The sequence below is a fragment of the Punica granatum genome, chromosome 7 (genome assembly GCF_007655135.1).
Source record: "Punica granatum isolate Tunisia-2019 chromosome 7, ASM765513v2, whole genome shotgun sequence".
NCBI lineage: Eukaryota > Viridiplantae > Streptophyta > Magnoliopsida > Myrtales > Lythraceae > Punica > Punica granatum.
Window position 1 is genome coordinate 26,961,530 of NC_045133.1, and position 21,243 is coordinate 26,982,772.

General features: G+C 38.5%; 3 protein-coding genes and 1 pseudogene across 3 annotated transcripts; 3 read left to right on the plus strand and 1 right to left on the minus strand.

Annotated features, from left to right (window-relative positions):
• Positions 1-99: 99 nt before the first annotated feature.
• Positions 100-3,218, minus strand: LOC116214584 (annotated as a pseudogene).
• A 2,405-nt stretch (positions 3,219-5,623) lies between these two features.
• Positions 5,624-7,855, plus strand: LOC116213513 (DNA mismatch repair protein MSH5-like). Its single transcript, XM_031548494.1, has 6 exons — positions 5,624-5,848; positions 5,963-6,075; positions 6,255-6,349; positions 6,626-6,706; positions 6,839-6,957; positions 7,418-7,855. Exons 1-5 carry the CDS (start codon positions 5,813-5,815, stop codon positions 6,955-6,957), a joined length of 444 nt encoding a protein of 147 aa, XP_031404354.1. The 5' UTR covers positions 5,624-5,812; the 3' UTR covers positions 7,418-7,855.
• Positions 7,856-7,861: 6 nt separating this feature from the next.
• Positions 7,862-16,159, plus strand: LOC116213514 (DNA mismatch repair protein MSH5-like). Its single transcript, XM_031548495.1, has 27 exons — positions 7,862-7,896; positions 8,018-8,172; positions 8,313-8,414; positions 8,483-8,509; positions 8,585-8,616; positions 8,701-8,758; positions 9,042-9,488; positions 9,894-9,995; positions 10,101-10,145; positions 11,396-11,473; positions 11,630-11,682; positions 11,753-11,865; positions 12,213-12,344; positions 12,437-12,533; positions 12,755-12,866; positions 12,943-13,003; positions 13,087-13,148; positions 13,531-13,607; positions 13,689-13,775; positions 14,009-14,070; positions 14,150-14,211; positions 14,532-14,585; positions 14,670-14,755; positions 14,888-14,919; positions 15,006-15,026; positions 15,573-15,688; positions 15,770-16,159. The coding sequence occupies exons 7-27, from the start codon at positions 9,426-9,428 to the stop codon at positions 15,857-15,859; spliced, it is 1,605 nt and encodes a 534-aa protein (XP_031404355.1). The 5' UTR covers positions 7,862-7,896; positions 8,018-8,172; positions 8,313-8,414; positions 8,483-8,509; positions 8,585-8,616; positions 8,701-8,758; positions 9,042-9,425; the 3' UTR covers positions 15,860-16,159.
• Positions 16,160-17,321: 1,162 nt separating this feature from the next.
• On the plus strand, positions 17,322-20,851 carry LOC116213106 (receptor-like protein 9DC1). Its single transcript, XM_031547921.1, has 2 exons — positions 17,322-20,436; positions 20,544-20,851. The coding sequence occupies exons 1-2, from the start codon at positions 17,378-17,380 to the stop codon at positions 20,563-20,565; spliced, it is 3,081 nt and encodes a 1,026-aa protein (XP_031403781.1). The 5' UTR covers positions 17,322-17,377; the 3' UTR covers positions 20,566-20,851.
• Positions 20,852-21,243: the final 392 nt, after the last annotated feature.

The window sequence follows — 21,243 nt, forward strand, 5'->3', positions numbered from 1 at the left end:
TTCTCTCTCTTTTTTTTTTTTTCTTTTCCAGTTTCTGTTTTCAAGCGGAATGACGATAATATGTGTTCTGCTTCTACATAGTGAAATGAAGCGTCTGAATGAGATCAATAAAATCTGGAGCATCTGTTTTGAGTTTCTAGACCCACTCCTAACAGTTTACTTTCTTTACTTAAGAACAATATATTTAATGTCAACTTACAATTTCTGACTCATAAGAAGTATCTAAATTACTCATCGAAAAATTGAAAAACAAGTTTTTTTTTAAAGTGTAATGCCTACAATAAGGTCCATTCATTATCATCAGGAGTTGATTTTTCCACTGGCGACACACCCAAAGGCTTTGGAGGCTTCATCAAGATCAAAAGCGACTTGCTGTCGAAGAAACTCGCGAATGATTGGCGAGTCAGGTTATCATCAGAGCTCTTCCGCTGGTTCTTCAGTTCTAGCTCATTTGAGCCCCTGTTCTTGCTGCCAAAGTTCGGGATCAGTCTTTTGAACCGACTTTTCGATTCGCCACTTGCTGGAGTTGAAACTGTGTCTTCTGCCTGCTTCATCATCTTCAAGACGTCCTCTGGTTTGAGCAACATCATCTCCACAGTTTCATAGACCGACAATGGGCAGATCATCGACTAACTTAAGTTTTGCTCTTTCAGTATTTGATTTGAAAAGTGGGCACGAAGTGAGCATGCGGTGTTAAAAGCGAAATAGCCTGAAGATCATCAACATGGGAAACAACAGCCACAAGAGGCACAATTATGATCCAAGAAAACCTACCTGACAGAGATCATCGACCTTCTCGCTTATACTACCTTAAGAAACCACAAGTACATAATCTTTGCACTCATAGAACAGCATTGACAAGCCACCGTCTGCTGACAGCGAAAACTCTGCAATCCCAAGACCTGCCCCCAGCTGACTGCCCAAAGAGTAAGAGACAGACATTTAGCACCAAATGAGACGATTTTTCTTGCCCCATATAAGTAATAGTTTGCTACTACAACACCTTAAATAGTTAGTCGTTCAGATTTTCATTGATGAAGAGAGATCTAAAAATTGGCATGTGATCAATATGCCTTTGTATATTCTTTTTTCTTGAGATAGCTGTCAAACGATGAGAACTAAAATTTGGAACTGCGGAAATTCACAATGAGTGTCAGTGACAGCAAGAACAGAATAGCAGACTTACCAAGGAAACAAAGAGCTGCCCAAACAACTCCAAAGGCGGAATGTCCTCCAAGAAATTTTATATTCCTTCTCTGCAAACAATACCACAACATTCATTTGCATTAGAACGAGTAGATAAAAGAGAAGAAACTGAAAGACAGCGACAGCTAACATGTACAACTTACATGGCCAAATCCTCATCAAACAGAAGCGATTGCTTAATAGCTGGCACTGATTTGGCTGCCTCCCACAGTTCACACCACAAATTACCTATATCAAGGCATATCTCCTTTCAAGGAAATCCGAAATGAGAGAGTAAAGGACAAGGTAGTTCTATTATTCAGAACAAGCAGAGAAGTAGGGTATAAAGATAAACCTTCTTTCTACATTCGTCCACTTAATTGCCCTTTCGTAGACAAAGAGTCAAAGGAGTCGGTCCCACACTCCTCAGCTTCTGTCCAATCTGGTGGAGAGTGCCATCTCACAAAGTCTTCTAAGATGCAACCAGGATTAGCAGCCTAATCCAGAGTAGAAACAGAGTTAATCAAAATACACACTACAGCATTAGCCCATGAGCATTTGAATATAGAAACAAGATTTGTCAATCATAATGCAGGACCTTAAAAGCCTGTATATCTGAGAGCAATTGAGAACACCCAGCACCTACACTGATGAAGCCAAAGAGGATACTTATGTCACAAGTGCGCATAAATTAATGATGAGTCATGTTTGCTCCGTTGCTTGAGAAAAATATATCATGGCAATATATTTGTAAATCTTGAAGTAGTTATTCCAGTAATATCAAGGCACAATACATGACTGTTGCTCATGATACATCATACCAACTTCTTATTTCTCTGTCAGGTTATCAAGAACAGGTTTTTCTCTTCAAAATCAATGTATATTTATTGTTAAAATAAAATTACGCCATTAATTTCAGTTCCATTTTGCATCCAGAAATCTTAAAGCACCGTCAAATTTGAAAAGATTGACAATCATTATGGTGCACCACCCTGATTCAGAGCATTTGGTGTGCATCCATTTGGCATTTTAAGAGGGGAATTTAAGACACTGAACCAAAGGAGTGCTGTCATTAGAAGCTCACCAACCTGCCAGTGCAAAGAACGAATTCCTCTGTTTCTTTGATAAGATCCGTTGTGAATAAAGGGCATTCCTGCATATAAATGTGAAATCCATTTCAGAGATGTGCAGCAAAGATGAAAGAAGGCAACAATCTTTTCTTCAAAAAGAATTAACCCTAACTGCGTCACAGGAGAGTATACGGGTTCACCCATTTCCAACATGTACAAATTATCAGATGGATGGTCTGCCCTAGTCGCAGAACAAGTTCCCCACTGCTTATTCTCGCATACAAAGAAGAGCTTGCAGATCCCATATCTTTAGCTGCAACATCTGCATCCCTGACTGGAGCGGACTCCCTTATTGCAGTGTCTATTGATTCCTTGGCCATACTATGGCGTCTTTTACGGGAAATGCAGCAGTTGACAACCTGAAGCTGTCGATATAATAGACAGGATTTAAGATCTGGAATCTGATCCAGAGGTATGCCTGCTATATGTTGCTTCTCCAACCAAAGTCTTCGCAGCTGCATTTGTATGCATGTAAAATAGATAAAATCAGCCCAACCTTAACACCGATTAGAATTGCCGAGCTTAATCCAGAATCTTTGCCTATTTAGAGAAAAACAAAGTCCAAATTTTCAAGGTAATAGAAGTTGACCAGAGGACCATATTTTCTAAATTTAAATCATTTTTAGTGCAACATGCCAGTTGACAGTGCCAGTGGATTGCCCATAATAAATTTAGTGGTCAAAGACTGAACCCACCGACTCAGCTCACGCGCTTTCAAAGGTATGAGCTTTAATCATAGAATAAACAAAATGCTCATTCACCTACATGCTCGACAACCCTGCATCAGAACAAAGCCATCTTCTTCATGGTTTTGAAACTACCAACGACTTCAGCGACTTTGATGACAAAACTTCCAGGTGGAGCGGCATGGATATCTCTTGCCAAATTTATTGCATTCACCCAAAAAAATAAACGCGAAAATCAGAGAAAGCACTGGTAGCTCCATGGAACAAACTACTAAATTGTTAACATATTGCATGAAAAAGAAAAATTTCAATGCCACTATCAGGTTGAAACAATCAAAATTCAGCCATTTTCATGAGACGAAATATTTCTCAGATGTATAACTGGTCAAGGAATTGTGAGGGTACAGAGAGAAGTAGAAAGGAGGACAAACCAATCAATTGGAAATTCAAAAGAAATCGTGTCCGTTAAACAAGGTAAAAATAAGAGACTGTGGCACTCAATAGCATATGCAAGAATCAGAAAGCATCTTGAGCTCAATCCAGCCAAATCCAGCCGCACGTGTACGCGAAAATGAAACAAGGATCGATATGAATATATAAACTAGACATATCGATACGATCACTGATGAAATGATGATAATTCAACTATACATTCCGAAACAGACAGACAGCGAGAGAGACCGGAGGAAGAGAAATGGAAGACACGAATGAAGATACGAAATTTCCCTTTCTACCCTAAAGTTTGACGTTATTAAAATGTGCACCCTCCACTTTACGTATGCCCAAGTGTACCTTGAAATTTCAATTTCGCCTCACTTTGGCATCGTAACTCAAGCAACTTTACCACCATATCTACGACTACAAATATGATGACGAGTAACTCTATATGATCCTCTCTCGGTAAGTTTGACAACGTGATTATTTATATCAAGTGGAATGGTACGGACAGTTCAAATGAGAATCAGAAATCGATGATGTAGTATTAGTACTTTTTTTTTTAATGTAAAACAATTATCCTACCAAATAGAGGTTACATGCAGAAATAAATTGACGAAAATTAAAAAAAAATATACTTCTGTATGGAAAGGATAATGTGCTTTTAATAGGTGCATTCAAATAGAAGTTTCATTTGAAATGTGTAGACATTTATGGCAATTGCCACTCGACGGACAATTGCGCGAGACCTAACTGACAATTAAGCGTGATGTGTATGTGTGAGGTTACTTCTACATTTTATTCTTTGTATATATTTTACTGCCAACATTAATCATATATAGTTCGATTCAATTTTCTCCATGTAGAGTCAAAACCAATGAAACATTTTTTTACTCAAAAATAGTTGAGTGTAAGCCGACGTCATATAATAGGATCACTCTAAAATCATGGAACCAATGACAATATTAATTGGATCCAATATATCCTACTTGAAATGAGAATGAATGATGGAAATATAGGAAGGCAAAATAGCTATAAGCCAACAACGAATGTTACGTTCTTGCTCAAAATTTTAATATAATGGATGACATCTACCATATACTAAGTCATCAAAAGTAATTATATAAATGTTACGTGCACTCTTTGATAATTATAGATATACTTTTAATTACTTATCCATATCAAAACTTGATAAGATATCTCAGCGTAACAACTTTATTAAGTGCATATACGCTTAGGATTTATAGCTCGCTGTCATGAATAAAGATAAAACTGTAATTACAATAATCGGAAATAGTCAGCATAGTTTATACACCACCAATATATTGATAGTCGATACTCAATATGTCACTTTTAGTCGAAGATATGGTTGCCGCCTTGATTTTATTAACAATGATTTGACGAGATAATTTTGAGCAAATACTAAGCAAAGAAAATATTATATTGATTATGTAATTAGCAATTTGTAATATTTAATAGTCAATACGTTGCACCGTCCACCATCATTATATATTTTTTTCGTTACCTGCTGCTATCCTTTTTGTTTTACCCAAACATAATAATAAATCACCAACTGAAACTAACAAAAACAGGTCCATTTTGATGGAAAATTACTAGCTGTTTTTGGTTTGGAGAAGAAAATGTTTCAACAAAATACAAAACTGTATGAAGAAATAATTTTAGCCAAATACATCACACAAGTTAAAATTATATTCCAGAGGATTCATAAATATCAAAAACTCAATTTGTTGAGACGATGAAATCAGTACTTAATGGAGAAAATCTCAAGTAACTTTTACCAAACAAGAATACGATCTATTAATTGTTGGACCCAAAATGGGAAACTAACGTGTTTTTTTTTTTTTACAGTGGAAAAAAACTATTGTATTTTTTGCTCCCAGGCAATTGATGTAGGTGACAGCCCTTTTCTCGTTAGACTCACTTAATGTCATTTTATTTACCCGTAAATTCTTATGTTATGTTATGTTATGTTATCTACCATAGATTTATTGGCATTTTCTTACGGAATCAATTATCTCCGTATTATTTTATCCGGGAAAAAAAGAACAAGGAAACGACAATGCCTTGCTCTGCAATGGGCTTAAATGGGCAATGTAGCCGATAGATCGAGCCCCTCGTTATTCCACTTCTTGTGGACTATTATTATTATTATTATTATTATTATTATTTATATTTCAGGAACATATGCCTCGGCTCGCCTTCTTCTCCCGCGGGAGGAAATGGGATCCTGTATAAATCCTCAGTTTTGCAATTTCGCTCCTCTCCTCTGCTTTCCTCTCCTCTCCGCTTTCGCTGCCTTCCCGCCTCACTCTCTCTCGAGCTCACCGCGCGCACAGAGCTTTCCTCTTCTCGGAAATGGAGGAAGTGGACGAAACAGAAGCCGAGCCTCAGGCATTTGATCGCCTACTCAGTCTATTTAACTACTTCTTCTTCTTCAATTTGTCATCTGTTATGGGAGTTCTCTCTCTCTCTCTCTCTCTCGTAATTATCTTGAGAAATTTGTAGTTCCGTGTTCAGAGTCGGTGCGATTATCGGGATAAACACCTCTTTCTTACGGCAATGCGGTTTTCCCTTCACACATTGCGGGTTTATATGGCATGCATCCTCCAAGGTCACCGGTGAGTTTCTTTTTCTTCACGTTACTCGTATCTCATTTGTGCTAGTTGAGGCTGGAAACAGAGTAAGATTATTCTTCAAATTGCACCAAAAAATGTATTCCTCGCGGCAATTTTTATTCTCGGTATGTAATTTTGTACTGATTAATGCGTATATTAAAAGTCCGAATCGTTCTTTCCAGCATTGGAGTTGAGTATTACGACTCCAGCATTCGCCAACTTAATGAGCTGGAAGTTTGGGAAGATATGACATCGGATTTTCCTATGATTGATCTCGGTATGCATTCAATGGCTCTTTTTAATTCACCCTCTATGTCGTAATGTGTTTATATTCCTAGCAGCGATAGTGTAGCGTGAGAAATTATTGACTTATTGGTGCCCAAGCTTCTTAAATGACTTGTATATGGTCGTTCGTCTTTGTGGATTTGGAATGAACATTCTTGGTCGGTGGAGTCCCCTGTTACTTCCTGCAGTTTGATTAAAGTACACTTGCATTTGAGCTCATGTGATGTATAGAGATAATTTGTTCATATTCTATTTCCTACTTTCCCAGTTAAATACCAAGCGAAGCCCCTCGTAATATATACAAGCACCAAGAGTGAAGAACCATTCTTAGCTGCTTCAGAGAGAAGTGGTGAGGTCCTGCTTTCCCTTGAAATTATCATAATGCGATTGAAGGCCTGTCAAATTTCTTATGATAAGTTGCAGTTTGGTTTATTATTGTTTACTCATATTGTGGTATTGCTTACTCTTTGGCAACGTGCAGATAGAACCAGTGAGGAGGCTCCTACTGTGAAGCTCGTAAAAAGTTCACTATTTAGCTATGAACAAGCATGGCACAGGAATGAAAAGACAGAAGATACCCACTGCAATTTCTCATATTAGGTATTTCCCATTTGTTGTGAATGAGCAGCCCAAAACAAATAGTAGCTATCTCTCTTCTCTTTTGACATGCCGGAAAGTTATCTCCTGCAGATCTGATCGCAGAGTTTATGAGCATTTAAATTTTTATTGTAAATTAAGTTTATGAAATTCTTGAAAGGTGGTCATTGTCTATTGTGATAACTGTTTCATTGCGTGGCTAACTCATCATTCACGAGCTTTGCTTGCTGTCTGTGAGTTTTGTCATAAACAATTGCATTTATGTTTTTGTTAGAAAGGTTCCATGCAATTTCCGGAGAACATCAATCGACTAAAATTGCAACATAGATTGCTTTTTGTTCTTCCATCAAACATCCATATTGTGGATCCTGCTTCATTACGTCACACTTCATCGTTCCAATCTGCTCTTTTGTGATATATATAGCTAAATTAAGCATTCTTCGTTTTTCCAAAAACCTTTTAGATTGGTATGCCTTCGAGTAACAGGGATGGATGATGGGTTAAATATCAAGGAAAGGATCAGTTATGTGAGTCAAAAATTGAACATCCCTCTTCCATTTAAGTATGATAGTATAGCTACGTAGGTTCCAGATTTATCTTTTATTATTTACACTTCTTGAGCCTGGTGTACTCATCAGCTGCACCTCCATTTTACTGGTATAGTTTTTCCTTGAAACTAGAATTCTAACTCGCATCTATATAACAGTATCTTATGCTGTCAATATGCTTTTAATATGACATTGATGAGTCAGGTCAATTTTATGAATCAAGAAAGGGTATGAGCTTATATGTTGGGAATCTTTTCATCAATTTGTCATGGATTTCATTTTCGGTATTTGTACCATTATGACTTCTGGTTTACTGTACTATTAATTCTTTTTTTCTTTCATGAACAAACTGCCTGCAGAGACACATAATTCGCTCTCAACGAGCCTTCCACGAGTAAATGAACTTTCGTTACACTAGAAATTGTTCAATCCATATCCTCAGGCAACTATATATCTGCCTTGCTGGTATATTTACAATAATTATGATCTAAGTGAAGCTCCTTTTTAACTATTAGTTGAATTCTATGATGGATATGGGAAGTGATGTTGAAGTTTGAGCGAGTGGAGGCCTTCTAGCGATATTGGAGAATGAACGGATTGTTGATGCCCTTGAACATAAGGAGTGTGGGAATGCATCCATCTCTGTTGACTCCGTGATGGAGATTTCACTGTATCCAGTTACAAATAACATATCTGTACAGTTCCCAAATCTGTTTTTTGCCTAGGCTAAGTTTCTCTTACTCGTCCCTGTCCTCTACAAAATATAGCACATTACTTTATCAGCTTGGAATTCCTTATTGACCTTGTTAGAAACAATTTTCTCAACCTTGATGGAGCAGCTCATGAAGCACTGGGGATATTTCAGATAGATAAACATCCCAGTCACATGGGTATTGGAAGAGCGAAAGAAGGGTAAATGTCAAGCTGTATGCTGGATCATTTTTCTTGCAAAGTATCTGTGCTGATATCTCTTATGACAGGTTCTCTGTTTTGGCATGATGAATAAGGTTTGCAGAATTTAGTTTATTTATTTCACCAACCGAGTCTCTCTGCACGTTTGACTAATTCTGTTCTAAACCTAGTGTTTGACAACATTGGGCCGACATCTCCTGAGGTAAGTTTGGCTCAAGATATTTGGGATTCCTTTGTTGAAAGCATCCTCTAGCTTCTTTAACATAACCATTTTTGAACATGCCAGAAGCTGGTTCCTGAGGCCTATACTGGATCTGGAAAGTTTGAATGGTCGTCTTGATACTGTATCCTCCGAATAATACTTTACGTTACTACAAAATTTCATATCAGTACCTGTAGCCATAGACTCCATATTGATATCATAATGAGATTACTGCCTTTCCCTGCACTGTGTGACTGAGGTTCATTTAAGGAACTGAAAACTTGGATTTTATTAGTTTCTGAAAGCACTTGCAGATGCTTATCGAAGACGTTCACCAAGTTCATTTAGATGTTACTGCTACTTTTGTCGATGCTTGTTATTTTATATCTAAAATTAATAGTGGCTGTTCCATTAACTTGATTAAGATATCATTTTTCCTTCGTTCTGAAGAGCTCCTGAATTCTCTACGTGAAACTTTAAAGTGTGTTAAGGACTTTCCCCATATCCTTAAGTTACAGTAAATTCTTTCCTATCTCAACCAATTTTTTCTTTTGTTAACTTATAGGGCATTGGAATTTTGCCTACATTCTATGGTGACCCTGCTAAATATACCTTCCAGTGTTCTTACGGAAATCAATGAAATATACATTACAAAATATGACAATCTCTGTTTAGAAGAGTTTCTCTAAAACTGTGATTTCCCGTTAGGTAGGATTTTCAGGTTTCTTTCAGCATTGCGCAGTAATTTTGCTAACAAAGCATTCCTGCGACCTGAGATAATTGGAGCACTTTCATTTTTGTCCCCTCATATGAAGAAATTCAACTCTCCAAGCTCCACATGCGCCGGCACTGGTTGGTCAGCTTTTCTGAAGGTAACCTCATTCATTCTCTCTATCGGACTATCTTCTTCCCACGTTACTATTAATCACAGGAATGTGTATTCCTGTTGGATGCAAAGCAGACTTCTCCTCGTGTTCCTTTTTCAATAATACATTATACCCGTCAATTTAATCTTATTTCATTTGAGATTATACGGTCCCCTCAATTTGAATGCAGGGGCATGGTTTGCATGAACTACTGCATTTGGTCCTTGAAATTAAAAAACTTGACGATACTCCTTCCTGTTCCAAATGTTGTATCAAGGATCCTTTTCTTTTATGTGTCCGTACGTGCATGGACACGTGTTTGTTTGTGTGTTGTTATTCATTACCTTGTACTATAAACTTAAAGGTTTGTATTTAATACTGCTTTGACGCTCTATTCAACATCTCCTTTAGAACGTTTCTTCACTCTTGCATGTGAACAAGATATTTGAAGTAGGCACTACTGACGATCTTTGGGAGTACGCAAAGTTTTTGAATTTGGACATCATTGACAAGGTAGTAATCTACTTAAAATCTTATTTAACATTGCATAAATATGCAGTTTCTTTATCCTCATGCCTCTCAATATCTGCATCTTTTGATTTGGGATAATTTATGCAGGCTAGTTCAGTCCTTGGCACAGAGCTGGCTTATGTCTATGAATTGGTTTGTAATTTTTCTTTCCCTCAACTGTGTGATCATCATTACAGCCATCAGGGTGCCTTCATGTTTCATTTTCTTTTATGCTAGTATCATGCAGAATCTTCATCAGTAAATTTTTTCTTTTAATCAGCTTCGTCTCAAGGGACATTAGAGTTTTTAGTGGAACGATTTCCATAAGTTTTCTTCCAATAAAAGATTAAAATGCTTTACTCTTTTGCTTTTGAGAAGTTAATATATTTTAAAGCACTTGAAATAGATTCACGTGGCCTTTTGTAGGAAATTGTAGAATTTATTGATTCTTAGTTAGCTAGAGAAAGAAAAGGACTTTCTAAGAAAATTATCAACTTTGAGAATTTCATTTCAGTTATTAAATACAGCTCCTTATTTTTGTACACCTAATGATTTAAGGCGGATTTTATGGATTCATTGCATGGGTTAAATCAACTATGAAGACCTTTGGTAACATTGATTGGATAAGTAACTTAGCAATGCATTTTAGACCCAGAGTTTGTCCGACATTCAAAGATGTTCTTCTGCATAATTAGCCTAACTAAAAGACCAAAAGAATAGGCATCAAAAAATGTTTGGAATCAACTTATTGCTAGCATGATAATATGTATTACAAAACATTACATAGGGGAAACTGGGGATGGGTGATTCCAAGTGAAATGAAGCAAATTTCTGTGATTTACGAGTTTCTACAATTCTAGGCATCCAATCAAGGTGGCTTCAGGCTCATTGTTGTACAAAAGTGTAAAAGAAGATATAAAACTAGATCTTTTTTTCGGCCTGTGAATGAAAATTTTGCTTATAAATGGTTCACTCTTACTGTATTCTATATGGTAAGCCAGTGGCAGCACAGTCCCAATGTTTAGTTTTCTCGGCAGTATATATGTTAAAACTAGGGGTTTCTCGACAATTATCTTTGAAATTGTGTTTGTACAGGTTACATGGTTTCTTGTCCAAAGCTCAACATGGAGAAATGAAAAAGAGAAGATATTGGTTTATCTAGAGTGTCGTTTATTCCATATGGAAAACTTAAATGAAAAGATCAAGCTGTGGCCTTTTCTTCCAGGCTGCCATTCATCTATCGCAATTGTCAATATCCACATGCACCAGTACTGATTGGATACTTCTATGGTTCTCCAATTCTTTTCTTAAAATACCCTTGCTTCATTTATACGTAGTGAAGAGGTTCTTTCTTCTTTTTGAAAATATTCATGCCTTTTTCTCAACTTCCATTCCTTTTTTAGGTGATTGGTGTTATTGATGAAAGAAGAACTAAAGAGAAAGGTTATGAGACAATGGTAAAGGAAAGCTTCTGTGATGAGGTGAGGCAGAGGGGAAACGATTACGTTAAATATTATCTACATTTTCTTTGACTGGGGTTGACCTACCGTGATAAGAGTATGATTAACTCACTTCACATCCCAATATGCAGATTTAAGTCTCTTCATAGCCCTTAAAACTAAACATATTTTACGCAGTTAGATGAGCTGAGGCAAATATATGAGGAATTGCCAGAGTTTTTGGAACTGGTGCTCCGTAGTCCAGATTTTCATTCGTAAAATTGAGGGTGGACACATACAAGCTTCTTCTAATTTGATTAGTTCTTTTCATGTTTCTTCATTGGAACTTTCCCATCTTCCAGACCTGTGGAAGGAGAAGCCTGCTCCTTGTGTTGTATACATCCAACAAATAGGTAATCTTATTCATTATTTTGGTTAGTGGTGGCTTTCTGTTAACATTTTTCATCATAAGTTGTTGCTTTCGTGACATCTGATTAGCATCTGAGAGAGTCTGCATGATCATCCATGAAGGCCTGTTAATTTGTTTAGTTTGTTTACTTTTATCTCTCTCTCTCTCTCTCTCTCTCTCTCTCTCTCTCTCTGCTGAAGTATGTATTTCCCATTTGTTGTAAGAAGCTCGGTTGCGACTTGCTTTGAAGAGTTTTCATCTGATCAGCTTTTGAACTAGACAAACTCTAAAGATACACAAGAGTTCTAATCTGGTTCTGGATAACACAACTTTTTTTTTTCTTTTATTATTTTCTGTCCCTTTTTTTTCCAGCCTTCTTTTATATGGATCATATAAAAATGCAGTTCTCTGACACAGATGGAGATACAGAAAGGTTCTTCTATCACACTGCCAAGACACGAGAATTAGATGCCCTTCTTGGAGACATTAATCACAAAATTTTGGGTCCGTATTTTGAACTACTTTCATCTCTGAAGCTTCTCTATAATATGTGGACACTAATGGATTTTTCTTTCACAAAATTCAGGAATGAGAAGATATGGAACGGGCAATTATCAGAGACTTGGTATCACATATACTCGTATTCTCAGCACATCTGCTTGAGGCTGTGAATTTTGCTGCTGAACTTGATTGGTAAGGACCATTCAGCTACTCCCCCTACTGTTCTTTCTTGCATGCATTTGCTTGGTGCTCTGTTTAGTCACCTGAAGTATTTTTTCCTTATTATGAGAGCTAATCCCATTTAAATGTGTGAACATATTAAGTCTGATGACGATGACTGTATTACTAATCCAATTTATATGTGTGAACATATTAAGTCTGATGACGCTGACTGTATTAACTTCTTGTTTAAGCTACTTGTCACTGGCATTGGTTGCTCGTCAGAACAATTACGTGAGACCCACATTGACTGATGAAAATCTGCTTGATATTCAAAAAGGGAGGGATGGACTGTCAATATGCCACGCAATTTTTCAGAAAAACTTTATGTAACATTGGAAGCATGATTTGTAACAAGTGATTATGTCACATTTCCAGGCAGGTCTTGCAGGAAATGACAGTTGACACTTTCATTCCAAATGATACAACTATTGTTAGAGATGGTAACTGGAATTATACAACATACTCTGTCATGCCTTTGTCTGAGTTCCTTTGACCAAGTCTAATCCAATCTTGCTGGATTCAGAACGTATAAATATAATCACCGGTCCCAATTACTCAGGCAAAAGTATCTTCATAAGCAGGTCAGCGATATCCCTTTAAGATCTTGGTTACCTTTTTTCCATTCCATTTTTTCTATTAATACTTCCAGTACTTTACATGGAACTCCCAAATTTCTTTCTAGATTATTAATTTAAGCCCTGCAGTGGGCAAATAAACTTCTAGTTGTGTAGGTGCGAGTTTCTATAATTACATTATATGCCTGTGACAGTCTTCTCTAGTCTGCACGCATAGTCTTGGGCAGTTGCTGTTTTCTTTTGTCATTAATAGGTCTACCCAACCATAAAAAGTTATTGGAGATTTTTCCCCGCTAATTTCGACTGTGGAGTTTCATGTGTAAAAATGACTTGAATGGCTACATAGTACCCCCGGGAGCATCTTTTCACTTTGATTCAAATATCTCTTCCAGGTTGCTCTCATTGTCTTCCTTGCACATATTGGAAGTTTTGTACCGGCAGATGCTGCAACTGTGGGTTTGACTGATAGGTTGTGCTACTTACTCTGATACCAAAGCTATGGTACAGGCCACGCTTATGTTGACGTTTGGTAACATATGAATCTAAACAGGATATTTTGTGCAACAGGAAGCAAACTCATGATTGCAGAGCAATCAACCTTCATGATGGATCTTCATCAAGTAGGCATGATGCTAAGGTACGTCAAAATGGGATGAGTAGTCTTTGTCAATTTATTTAATTGTTATATATATAGTTGTTATTGCTCTTTGTATTTCCTATGTGTGCCTTTGATTATCCTTATGTTCGCTGCTCATTGTCCAGTGTAGATATTCGAAATTGGAAACTAGTAGGCTCTGGAGGGTTCTCCAGTATTTGAGAATTAAATTTCACATAATCTAGTTGTTCCTGTTACTTCATCGAACTATGCAGGCATGCGACTTCAAGATCATTATGTCTGCTAGATGAATTCGGGAAAGGCCCTCTAAATGAAGGTTGGTAGGTCTAGACTTAAACCGATAGAAGCGTGGACACGTTTTATTTCTAATTGTTGCTCTCAATACTCGCCTTTAGATGGAGTTGGCCTGCTTGGTGGGGCAATAAGTTACTTTGTCATGCGCGATCAAGCCCCAAAAGTTTGGTTTGAATGTCATAATCATGTTTCTCTTAAATCAATTCTACATTTATCAGTTGTATCGTCCTTGAGAAGTTAGTAGCGAGCCCATATAAAAGAGGATGACCACTGTAATTTGTGGAATGAGAAGAGCCTATCCCTGCAGATTGTACTGACAAACTTATTCTCATCCAGATTATGAACTATGCTTACCTAATGGTCAATCATCTGCAAATATAAATAAAAGCCAAAGTCATCACACTCAGAAGTAGACCTTCTGTGCATTCTCTATAGAGATTGAAGAGTGAATCAAATTTTATTACATTCTGTGGCGTATTCCAGGTTTTGGTATGCACTCATCTGACTGAATTACTTGATGAGAGCTATTTGCTGAAGGTATGAGATGCCTTTCAGTCACTCATCTGCAGCTGCTGTTTCCTCTTTGGGAGGTCACACATGTATTTTTCATGATAATGTCAGTCGGAGAAGATCAAGTTCTACACCATGAGTGTGCTAAGGCCTGAAGATGCTTCAGCAGATATTGAGGACATTGTATTTCTTTACCGGTATAACTTACTTCTGTTCTTGATCGCATGAAGTAGCAATCAGAAGTTGTTAGTTTCACCATTCAGATAGAGATAATTGAGCTTTCGACATTGAAGGATCCTCCTTTGACAAGATTGCCATTCTTTGTTCAGGCTAGTTCCTGGTTACACGCTTTTGAGCTATGGTAAGCACAAATATGTATGCTTAGTGTTGAGATGCATTTCATAATGCTTTATTAGGGAACTCACATATAAGTTATACTTTCTCCAGGTCTCCATTGTGCACTCGCTGGTATACTCCTAAACTCTCTTAAGCTGTGAAAACGAGAAATTTGTTGCTTAAAATGAGAAATATTTGTGCCATGCCTTGCCCAGAAATCTTAACAAGAGGATTGCATAGGTGCTTGGAGAAGATAATGATCTGCAGAATTTACTAATGAAGCTGTGTTGTTTTTCAACTGTCATGAGATGGTGCTTTCATCATAAGAGTTCTTTCTAGTGGAAATCTTTCGGGCAAATTATCAGCCATGCTTATTAAAATATGGAACTAAAGCGCATTGTGTATATGGTTTAAAATGTCATGAATGTGCTCTTTGAGCGTACAGTTTGGAAAATGTGGAATTTCTCAGTAAGGCTTCTTTACTTTATAAAAGATGGTGCAAATAAGATGGAATATGAAGTGACTTTGTATTCATTTCATTTTTGTCATTACTAGAGTATTCGGTTTCTAAGCTTGCTCCCAGACTTGTATATTCCTGGCTGCCACGCATTTTGTTGCTGCATCTCTTCTGGATCAGTGGTTTCCTCGAAAAGTTAATTTGATGCTTTGCTTGTGCAGGTGTTCTGAAGGAAGTGATTGACAGAGCTGCATCGATTCTCGGTAGCCCTGGGAACAATCAGACCATTGATAGAATGCACAATGAGAGAATATTGGCTCAAGATCAGCAATGCAAGGTAATTCTTGTAATAAGACGTGTGAGTGTGATACATAATTCAACCATGTCAAAAATGATCTGACTTCTGAGTTTTATGCAGAATGCGTTGGAGAAGATGCTGGCATTCAATACAATTTGTGGTGTGTCCTCAGAAGCTTCTTTGAGGAAATATTACCATCATAATATCTGAGGCATGAAGTCATTCTTTTCTTTGGCAACAGTATACGCTCAAAATTCGTATGTGTATGTAGGGGACTAGTAGCAGCCGCTTCCAGTGGTTGTTAGATATTTTCTTTTATTCTTCCTCTTAAGAAGAAAATAAGGAAGAAAACTCTTAGATTGATTTATTCCTCTCTCAAGCCACAAATTGTTAATTTACTCTGGAAACTTTAGCAACTTGGCCATCTGTTTCTTGATGTGGTTGATGGCCAGCTTGACTTTGAATAATTCCAGTCGCCTCTCCCATTACATCTGAACAGCCATTGCTTCATCATCACTTGAGTTGCCTTTATGTCTACCAATCAGAACCCACCATTTCTTATCTTAAAACGACCTCGTGGAATGCTGGGTCAAGATGGGAGGGTTTCCAGTGTCTTTATTCTAACTTCCAATATTTGAAAGCGACAAAATTAACAGTATCTGCGAGGGAAGCATCAATTTTTCCCATTACCGTTAATACAATATCCATCCGAGTGTCCATGTAATAATATAAATGGAATTAGAAAACTTAGTTGTATTTCAGAGTACAAGAAATTCGGCTCATAATTAAACAAACCTTGTTCTCATACACGCTCGCAAAAGCCCAATTGAGCTTCGTATGTCTACGGTCAGAAAATTCGAAAAATTATAATCCCGGGATTGAAGGAAGATATGTGGGATCATACTGTCTTGGACGAACTTGATCATCCAAGCAGACTCCATAGAACGATAATGGAGGGAAAAGCCTAGGTAGCTATCTTGATTTACAAATTTCTAACCCCTATGGAAAGCTAAATCGAAAGAGAATTCAATGTGGAACTTTCTTAAGAGAGGACTTCGGGGTTGACTTGGATTAATTGGGCCTTCACTCACTCTGATAGTTAGTTATAAGTCAATAATATTGTGGAATATCTTAAAGCTGTGGCCGAGGTTGCATCCATCCATCAGTTCCCATCATGAGCTGGACAATTTGATGGGAATGAGAGAGTGAGTAAATTCTACGTCGATGGAGAGATAACTGTAGCTGGGGTAGGATTATTAAGGTTCAAAAAAGATCATTTCTGAAGACGGTGAAATGGCTATAGGCAAAATATATGTTTGCAGTGAAACGATATATATGTGATCAGTTCAAATGAACCCGAACGAAATATTTGTAGGAAAACCAAAAAGTAGATATATTTCATGAGAAAATTTCCGGAGATTCGATGGAGTCTCTAATTATATTATACTAGATGATAATCAGAGTATTACGCAGAAAATTTTTTTAATTCCTTAACAGAAGTAATATCAAAATTAAGTACATTATGAATTTTTATTCAAGGAAAACATATTTTGAATTAAAATTGTTTCACTTTGAAAGGAAATGAGTTCAGTAGAGAATTATATTTAAAAAAACAAACAAACAAATTAACAGACGAGAGACTATTTCTATTTAAGGGATGAAATGATGGCATTCGTTCCATTCCAACACAACATTTCATCATCATTCAGTCCTTGCTAACGACACAATATGACGAGAGACGTTTGGGACGTCCTCTTCCTCAGCTTCCTCTCTTTCTTGAGTGCGATGCCCTTATTCATCAATACATCATCCCCTTATTCGACCCAACGCCCGAGCCATGCCAGTGAGTGCGATTCCCTGCTCCAGTTCAGTCAATCATTTACCATCTCCTCTGCATATTATTTATGCGACGACACTTCATATCCGAAGACAGCCTCATGGAAGAATGGCACCAATTGCTGCTCCTGGGATGGGGTCACGTGCCACACGTCAACAGATTACGTGATCGGCCTCGACCTCAGTTGCAGTTGGCTTCAGGGAACCCTCCATTCCAACAACACTCTCTTCTCGCTCCGGAATCTTCAACGGCTGAATCTCGCTGGTAACAATTTCTCTGGCTCACAAATTTCATCGAGGTTTGGTATAATTACAGGATTGGCACATCTCAATCTCTCTCGTTCTTCCTTCTCGGGGACCATTCCTCTGGAGATGATATCTCATCACCTTTCCAATCTAATTTCACTCGATCTCGCCGGTAACTACGACTTAACAATAGAAGATCATAGTTTCAGGAGGTTTGTTAGTAATATCACTCAACTAAGAGAACTTGCTCTAGATAGTGTAGACATGTCTAGTGTTTCTCTTACCTCCTTCACCAATCTCTCTTCCACTCTGACTTCTTTGAGTCTTGGTGGCTGCCTTCTACAAGGGACATTCCCAATTAACATCTTTCATCTCCCAAACCTCCGCATTCTCGTTCTTTCTCAAAATTATAATCTCACGGGCACTCTCCCCCAGACAAATTGGAGTAGTAGCCCACTCGTCCGCTTGAGTCTAGCACTTACAAAGTTCCACGGACCTATTCCTGATTCAGTGTGGAATCTCACATCCTTGGAATATTTGGAGCTCTTAGACAACGAATTTACTGGGTTGATACCACCAACACTTGGAAACCTTGGCCGCCTCTCTTTCCTGAACGTCGGTGGTATCAACTTCAGTGGTACCGTTGACTTTGATATGTTTGCAAGGCTAAAGAATCTTGAGTCCCTTTATCTTTCGGGGAGCCTTAAAGTAATGCTTCCAAACAATAGGAACTATTCCTTCCCGAGGCTCAAAGAGTTGGAGCTGGATCTTGCGGTGAACCTTAATGTAATGCTTCCAAACAATGGGAACTGTTCCTTCCCGAGGCTTAAACAGTTGTCACTGTATGGCATCAACTTGACCGAGTTCCCATGTTTTTTGAGATCTTCACCTGAGTTGGAACGAGTGGACATTTCTGGAAACAAGATCAGTGGTCCAATTCCTGAATGGTTTGGGAGAGTGGGGAGCAACACGCTGACAGACTTGCATCTCTCTTCTAATAATTTCACGGGAGAGATCCCATCCTCAATCTGCCAACTGAGTTCACTAAGCGATCTAATCCTCTCAGATAATCGACTCAACAGCACCATCCCGAGATGCTTGGGAAATTTAAGCAATCTCTTCGAGATGGATTTGGTTGGCAATCAATTACAAGGTCCACTGCCGCGATCTTTAGCAAACTGTACGAGCTTGGAGCATTTAAGCGTCGCTAACAATGAAATTTATGACGCTTTCCCACACTGGTTGTTGAATGCTAACCAGGCATTGAACTCTCTATATTTGGATTCAAACATGTTTCATGGGGTCATTAATGAAATTCCCCTCCCTCCGCAGCTTGAAGGCTTATCCCTCTCCAACAACCAATTTTCTGGACATTTGCCGATAGACTTCTTCCGAAATTCAACTGGTTGGCGGGTTGACTTAGCCAATAACAATTTTGATGGCCCACTTCCGATTCCGCCGCCCAATGTTTGGTTCTATTCCGTTGCAAACAATAAGTTTAGTGGAGACATTCCTCATCAGTTCTGCAACGCCACTGAGCTAGTAACGTTGAACTTCTCCTGTAATAGCTTAACCGGTTCCATTCCTCACTGTTTCATAAATTTAAGTGCAACAGTGTTGGACCTCCGAGCAAATAAGCTTATTGGTCATATACCAGATATATTTTTCTCATGGAACTACGTGAGGGCAATTTGGTTGAGTCAAAATCGACTTGAAGGCACTCTGCCGCGATCTTTGGCAAATTGCAAGAATTTGATAATTTTGGATCTCAGTGAAAATGAGTTGGAGGATCACTTCCCTTATTGGTTGGACACTCTTCCGTTTTTGCAAGTGCTCAACCTGAGATCCAACAAGCTTCGTGGTCTGATTAATAGCTCCAGGAAGAATAATCATCCCTTCCCGGAGTTGCATATTTTTGACCTCTCTGACAACAGCTTTTATGGTCATCTTCCGGCGAAGTACATCGCCAACTTCATAGCCATGAAGGATGAACAAAGAAGCGCTTTAGAATACATGGGGCTAGATCCATTTAATCGAGAGCCAACCTATCAATATTCTGTTACGGTGGTCATGAAAGGGTTTGAGATTGAGTTGGTGAGAATCCTGACCGGGTTTATGACCATCGACTTCTCAAGGAACTTCTTCGAAGGGGAGGTCCCAGAGTTAATCGGGGATCTAAAAGCACTCAAGGGACTCAACATTTCTCACAACAATCTGACCGGCAACATCCCTTCTTCTGTGGGGAACCTGACGAATCTTGAGTGGTTGGACCTCTCCTCGAACAAGTTCAACGGGGAGATCCCTAGAGGATTGGCGGATCTTTCGTGGCTCGGCTGGTTGAATCTCTCAGACAACCAGCTCGTGGGACCAATTCCTCGAAGCACGCAATTCGACACGTTCAGCCACTCCTTTGACGGGAATCCTGGACTGTGTGGGCATCCCCTGCCAAAAGCATGTGGGACCGACGACCAGCCACCGCCTTCGACTTCCCCAGGAGAACGAGAAGAGGAAGCTGGATCCAGACATTGGATTGAATGGAGGGCAGTGCCAATGGGCTACGGATGTGGGCTTGCACTCGGGATCTCAGCATGGTTCATTATGTGGGAAACCCTGAGACCAAGATGGTTGGTGAGAATGATTGAGGGGTTAATATACAGAACGACAAAGAGGAAAATGAGAAACGTTGCTCCGAGAAATCGCTCGAGGTACTTATTTTTCATAAGAGGAAGGTATTTTGTATTAACATATATGGTTTAATGTGAGATTTTGCACTAACTTAGTTTTTCTCCATGCAAAATTGTGAAATATCCAGGAAGAACACCAGAGGCCAATGAGAAGGGAGGACAAGGCGAATTATGGTCCGAGGAGGCTTCCATATCAACAGAGTGAAATCGCAAAATTTATTTTCCTGTAGCATTTTCTCTCTCTTTGGTTTGAAGTAGAATGGCAACAATAATGTGTGTTCTTAGCCGCTGTCTTAGTCATGATATGTAATATCCCTTTTGTTGTCTTAGTCGGGATATGTAATATCCCTTTTGTTAGCCGCTGTCTTAGTCATGATATGTAATATCCCTTTTGTTGTCTTAGTCCGGATATGTAATATCCCTTTTGTCAACGATATACTGAAAGTCTGATTCCAATCAAAGCCATTCAACAAACTGAAAATTACAGCCTCAATATCCTACAAGTTCATAAGCTGTTTTAGGCAGCAGACTCAGGTTTTTGGCCCAAATATATCCTCAGCTTGCTCTAGTCTTTCTTGAGGATCAAGGGGGTACAAGTGGGAGCCTGACTCCGTCGCTGAGTGTGGTCAAGCTGATGGATGGAGGTGCTCATACTGGGTCATTTACGATGATGGTGCCTTCTCTAGAGTTCATGTTGCTGCAGAGACGTTCACTTTCGCCTCAAGCACCGGCCGGTCTGTTTCCTTCCGTGGAATGTTATTGGGGTGTGGGTTCCAAAAGGCGGAGCAGCACAAAGATATAATTCCGGGGCAGCTGAGAATAAAAAAG

Excerpts from the sequence above, each read along its gene's own strand:
- LOC116213513 (XM_031548494.1), top strand. The coding sequence starts at position 5,813 with ATGGAGGAAGTGGACGAAACAGAAGCCGAGCCTCAG. Across the intron at positions 5,849-5,962 it reads AAACAGAAGCCGAGCCTCAG|TTCCGTGTTCAGAGTCGGTG; the intron begins GCATTTGATCGC and ends AGAAATTTGTAG. Across the intron at positions 6,350-6,625 it reads TTTTCCTATGATTGATCTCG|TTAAATACCAAGCGAAGCCC; the intron begins GTATGCATTCAA and ends CTACTTTCCCAG.
- LOC116213514 (XM_031548495.1), top strand. The coding sequence starts at position 9,426 with ATGAAGAAATTCAACTCTCCAAGCTCCACATGCGCCGGCACTGGTTGG. Across the intron at positions 13,608-13,688 it reads ACTGTGGGTTTGACTGATAG|GATATTTTGTGCAACAGGAA; the intron begins GTTGTGCTACTT and ends GAATCTAAACAG. Across the intron at positions 14,212-14,531 it reads TGCGCGATCAAGCCCCAAAA|GTTTTGGTATGCACTCATCT; the intron begins GTTTGGTTTGAA and ends GGCGTATTCCAG.
- LOC116213106 (XM_031547921.1), top strand. The coding sequence starts at position 17,378 with ATGACGAGAGACGTTTGGGACGTCCTCTTCCTCAGCTTCCTCTCTTTC. Across the intron at positions 20,437-20,543 it reads GCTCCGAGAAATCGCTCGAG|GAAGAACACCAGAGGCCAAT; the intron begins GTACTTATTTTT and ends TGAAATATCCAG.